At 35.2% G+C, this 5,767-nt stretch overlaps 1 protein-coding gene across 1 annotated transcript; it reads left to right on the top strand.

Annotated features, from left to right (window-relative positions):
* Positions 1-1,564: 1,564 nt before the first annotated feature.
* LOC104627430 (inositol hexakisphosphate and diphosphoinositol-pentakisphosphate kinase 2-like) lies at positions 1,565-5,461 on the top strand (the record flags this gene model as incomplete). The annotated part of the gene is made up of 4 exons (XM_010295684.1): positions 1,565-1,964; positions 3,488-3,683; positions 4,418-4,508; positions 5,376-5,461. Coding segments are annotated over exons 1-4 (517 nt in total), but the record flags the coding sequence as incomplete, so codon positions are not given.
* Between the last annotated feature and the right edge of the window lie 306 nt (positions 5,462-5,767).

The following is a 5,767-nucleotide window of genomic DNA, read 5'->3' as shown; positions in this document are numbered from 1 at the left end:
GACTGTTAAACTTAATTTTCAGGCTTTACTAATTTTTGAGGATCTCTTTTGTTTTTAATGTCATTTCAGAATTTTGTATGAATTGCCAGTATATGTTGGCAATAACTTGCCCCTTTCTGAAGCTTGCTGGAAATCGGATTTGGAAAGCTTGCTTTCCTGACCCTTTCATAAACAGGATTGATTTCTCTCAATACCTAATTTCTCTCGTGGAAGCAAAATTAATTAGGTGTTTGAAATTTCATTTTGTTCTTGTTGCTTGAAGGACAAAATGGCTGCATTTTCACACTACAACGGAAAGTAATTTTTCATTAGTGGAATTGAAGGAGAGCAGATACATAACAACTATGTTTAAGAAATTAATCTTTTTAATCCCCAGTTGTCACTCCAAGATCTGTTGTTCAGGCCTCAGCTTCAGTTCTGGATCTGAAACAGCTGTATTGTTTACCCATGCTTAACCTATTGCTCTCTCACTTAGGACGGATTCTTTCTGGGTAACTTTTGCTCTGTTTACCACCCTCTTTCACAGGAAGCTGAATGGTTGATCACTGTTGGGAACTTACTATTGCTTCACTTCGTTCATAGAACAGCCAAAGTCATTTTGACAGATATTTAAAGATAAACTCAGTTCTGCTGAGCCATCATTGTTGAATGGCACTTACATAATGATCTGACTTATAAACAACCTAAAGTATTTGATCAGATGAACTTCTAAACAAGTAACTGCTTACTAATTTTCTAAGTAGTAATAATGGATTATAATTAATGGAATAAAGCTATGCACAACTTACAGGAAGGACAGTTACCTAGTTAAAACAACAGAAGACTGAGCACTGGGTCTCTGTTTCTGTGTACAAGTTATTTGGTGAAGATTTTATTTTCACATGTCTGGTTAAAAGGGTACAATATGTGTTCACTAGGACATTAGTGCTTAGAAGCACTTTTGACAGAAGGCAGTACTAATGTACATCTCTGTAAATATTAATATTTCATTGTGAAAATAAAGCAATGCTTTGTTGGAAGTAAATAAGCAAACATCAAGATGGCACACTCATTCTGCTTTCACACTGAAGACTCAGTTTTTGAAAGAATAGGTTTCTATTTAAGAATAGTCCTAATGGAGGCTTTATACTTTCCATTAGCATTTTCATCTGTTTGCCATTGCCATTTGATCAAGAAGCTTTTGGCAAAACAACAACTGATGACAGGGGTGGTGAGTTAAATATCGTAAATATTGGAGAAGACTTCTGTTGGTTTATTTTTTGTATAAAAGATACATTCTGCACTACCCTTCCTAAGTTAGGAAAAAATGCATTTGACAGTCTTTACTTTTGTAAGTTATATTGTCTATTGCATCAGTAGTTTGAAAATATCTTGAAATTATTCCCCTTGCTCTAAACATACATGTAAAAGTGTAGACTGTGTGCAATGTGTATTATTTTATTTCTCATGCTTTGCCCAGAGGTGTGTAAATGTCCAAATACATTTTGTAGATGAGAAGGGTTTATTTTTATGTGCCTTTATCCAGTGTGTTTTTTCTTTTTGTTGTTTGTTTGGATGTTTTTCAGGTTAAAAAGTTGTATCCTCTCAGGGAAGCAGTAGCCTATTGTGGGTTTCTTGCAGCAGCAACTCCAACCAGTAATGAGCAGATGACACCAGTTAAACAGTGTCTGGCAGACAACATCATCACAGTGGCAACACTGCACAAGCAACATCAAAGAGCAGGGGACTTTTGTGTTCCTGAGACAGTGGGAAACATGCCCAGTATCTCAGCTGCCAAAGTGGATGCAGTTTCTACATAGATCTCTGTAGATCTTGTAACCATGTCTGTTAGCGCAACGGAGAGTGATCCTCCTAGATTCTTCGTGGGTGGAGAGGATGGAGAAGAATTATTGGATTCAGCCAGATCTACAGATTATGAACACTTCTATGACCATGGGGAAGAAGAAGAGGAAGAGTATGACTCTGTATGTACTATAGGGGCATGTGTGTACTATTTTGTATGTTCTCTAGCATTATTTTACTTTGAAATGGCATTAAATCACAAAGATCTAATACTGAAATGGTGTTCTGAATTGGGAAATTGTTCTTATTCAGGTAATGATCTGTGAGTTATATTTGGAAATGCAACACGCTTGAAAAGTAAGTATACCTTGAACTTTGAAGTAGATGTGCTTGACCTTCATACAGAATTTCGGGGCAGCTGAGGTTCATGTGCTAGTTTTGCAGACTTGATTTGGATTCTGGGAATGAACTTGGTGGCCTAAGCCTTCAATTTATTTATTTGGATAATTAGTAGCAAAAAATTATCAAGAGTTTTTCTTTTGTATGTGTTGTCAACTGCTGCAGCGTTAACCTTTGATTTTTGAGTTTGAACAGACTTAACTCTTCTTTTTTCATCTTACTGTTGTTTTCGTTAAGATCTGACATGTTTTCATTTTTCTTCCTTGTCTTGGTGTACAGAAAGTGCATGCTAAATCAATCTTAAGTTACACCTTAGTTTATTATCCTTGCAGAGTGTTCTGAATTGTATTTTAACACTCTGCTTACCAATTTTTAGTTTAAGACAAACTTTTAATTTTATTATGCATCAGTTGTCAGACGTCATTTTTTTAGCTGTATTTTAATGTTTTTTTAGTTTGTAACATTTCGCTTTAGGGAATAGTCAGATTAAATTTTCACTGATTACAAGCATGTCTAAAAAATTTAAATGTGAGGAACTGTTAATAAAACACTTCACCATGATTAAAAGTAACTTGTAAATGCAGAGAAGTAATGCAAAATTAGCAGCTCAGACAGCTCAATTAATTCAGTCAGTATATTTTAGTAAGAGAAGGTAATTGGCTCTGTTTTAAAAGAACAGCAAGTTGAAATAATGGATTGCTCTGGGTTTCTCTCTTTTTGTTTCTTTTTAAACAGGGGTAGATTGGCTGTTGCACTTAAGAATACCAGTTGGGTTAAGAAATTTTTAAAAGCTTATAACATGAAAGAAAATACAGAGTGTACAGCACAAAATAGCTCAGAAATTTAGTATAGTATTTTCTGGGTTACTAGTTTTCCTTTTCATAACTCATTTGTAATATTAGGTAATAAGATGAGAAGCCTTGTGACTACTAAGTAGATGTAGAAAAATGAAATCGTTTAAAAATTGATTGCTACTTAATATCAGAGTAAGCCATAGGTATGATTTCATTCAGATTTCACATTTCTGACTTAGATTTTGATCTAAGTATTTGTTCCTGATACGATACTCACAAGAAGTAGTGTAGAGCTATTGAACAGTTTCATTTTTTGAGGCATTTTTCATAAGGATGCAGTGTGTCATGCTGTCGTGCTGCATTTTGTTACCTGCTAGCAATTTACCTGATTAAAAACTAAATTAAAGGTAATACATTAATTTTAACAGAAAATGTCTGTTCTGGTATTGTGCTGCTAAAACCCTGTTGTGTTCTGAGAAAACTTAATAATTGCTTTTTCTGCACCTCTTCAGCCACCAGAAAGACAAATCGCAGTTGGGATTTGTTCAATGGCTAAGAAATCTAAGTCCAAACCAATGAAAGAAATACTTGAACGCCTCTCCATGTTTAAGTACATAACTGTGGTAATATTTGAAGAGGACGTTATTTTGAATGAGCCAGTAGAAAACTGGCCTTTATGTGACTGTCTCATCTCTTTTCATTCTAAAGGTAAATCTTCTAATATCTTCTAAGAAATGTTTTTGACATTTAAATACTTTAACCAGTGTGAGGGTCTTCTTATTTTTCTTGTCTTGTAATTTTACTGGATTTCCCAAGGAAGGACTTCATCTTGTTTAATATAATACAACTGACTTATAAAATACAAGCTTTTTAAATTATAGTTTTCATTGCTTGAGAAGGATCTGTCTGAGATGGTATTTAAAATAGTCATTCCATTGGTAAATATTTGTGGAGCCAGTAGAAATGGTAATCTAATACTTACTTAGTCCAATAACTGTGAAGGCATGCTACTTTCTCAGTGGGACTGCTAGGTCTCTGGCCACTTGTTCGTGTGTCTCTGCTAATATCTCAGGTTTTGTGGGGCTGGGCAGTGAACCAAAGAGGAGTAGACTGAAGTTAAAAATCATATTTTCAGGCAGAGGCAATAAAAGCCTTAGTTCTGACCCTATGGAAGGGCCATGTAGACGTACAAGGTACACATGTAGAGTGAGGGAGGAGGGGATTGGAGACAGGACCACTACTTTTGGCAGCCTATGCTGAAATTAGGCTGTAGTTTCATGATCATCTTAAGCTGATGGTATGTGCGTCTATAGCTGGGGGAGCATCCTCCCAATTCAGCTGTATGTCTGGTTGTACTCTAAAGCTTGAATATGAAGCTTCCAAACTATTTTCTGGTATTGTGTCTTGTACTTTTACTTTATTTGCATTAATAAATATTTTAGGATTTCCACTGGACAAAGCAGTTGCCTATGCAAAACTCAGGAATCCATTCATAATCAATGACTTGAATATGCAGTATCACATACAAGACAGGTAAGTAACACTAATTACCTGTAAACAGCAAACTACTTTTAAGTTAGAGACTGCGAATATGCTGGTATTACATAGCAACAGTTCCAGTGTATTGTATAGTAGTCTAAATAAAATTACAGTGAATGTTATGCATAGTTTTCTGGGATATGTCTTTAGAAGTGTTTTTTCTTTTGCTGCTTTTGTATTGATACTTCTGAAGATTTACCAGGTAGAAGTTGGGTGATACATTTGTCTACAGCTTAGCAAATAAAAAAGTTTTAAACTTTGAAAATATGTGTAGCATAGCTATGTGTAGCAACTGTAAAACCTCCTATAACTGTAGAATTCTTCGGACTTTACTAAAGGTCTTTTTTTGTCTTATGTGGAATCTTAACAGAAGTTGCTGGTATTTAAATATCTTGTGGTTATTGAATTTCCTTTTCGGGCTGCAATCATGCATAGCAAATATTAACAAAATAGTAGTGAGCAAAATACATAAACACTGGAGCTTCCTGAACAGTGAGCAGAATTGTTAGTTTGGATGCCTTCAGTTGCTGTCCTGTATAAACTTTTTCAACCCTTCATGTTAATTATCACCTTTAACAAGAGAATTGTTCTATGCTGGTGTACTGCTGGAGTGGAGAGGACAGGACTGGCATAGCAAATTACATTTTTATCGATATTGATGAACTCACTGCAAAGGTACAGCTGTATCAGTCACCTTTAAAGCATAACACTAATAAGTAGAGTATTATATATGTAATTTCATCCTGTGTGGTTTAAAAAAAAATTGTATGTATTTTTCTCCTCCCTTATTCATGGACTGTAAAATACAAATATTTTCAGGATTTGCTGTCTTACTGTGCAACTTTTGTTCTTTGCTTCTAGGAGAGAAGTGTATGGTATTCTTAAAGCTGAAGGCATTTTACTTCCTCGCTATGCAGTTCTGAACCGTGATCCAAACAATCCCCAAGGTAAAAACTGATGACTAAAATAACAACCACTGGCATCTTTTTGTTTCCACTGGAGAAGAGCACATACATAGCAGGAAGCTAAATTTCACTTGCTAGGCAATCAGTTAATTGCTGCAGAGGTTGATTTCTGCTCCAGTATTTAAAGTATTATTGTGGATTAACCCCTACTGGATGTGGGGGCAGTATGTGAAACAGAAAAGGTGTTGAGGCTGTGTAAAGTGCTGTTCAGCAATAACTAGAATATCAGGACTGTTTTTGTCACAAATTCCAAACATAGCACCATACCAGCTGCTGTGAAGAAAATTA

The sequence above is a fragment of the Phaethon lepturus genome, unplaced genomic scaffold (genome assembly GCF_000687285.1).
Source record: "Phaethon lepturus isolate BGI_N335 unplaced genomic scaffold, ASM68728v1 C14072785, whole genome shotgun sequence".
NCBI classification, from domain to species: domain Eukaryota; kingdom Metazoa; phylum Chordata; class Aves; order Phaethontiformes; family Phaethontidae; genus Phaethon; species Phaethon lepturus.
This window is presented reverse-complemented; position numbering and strand designations above follow the sequence as displayed.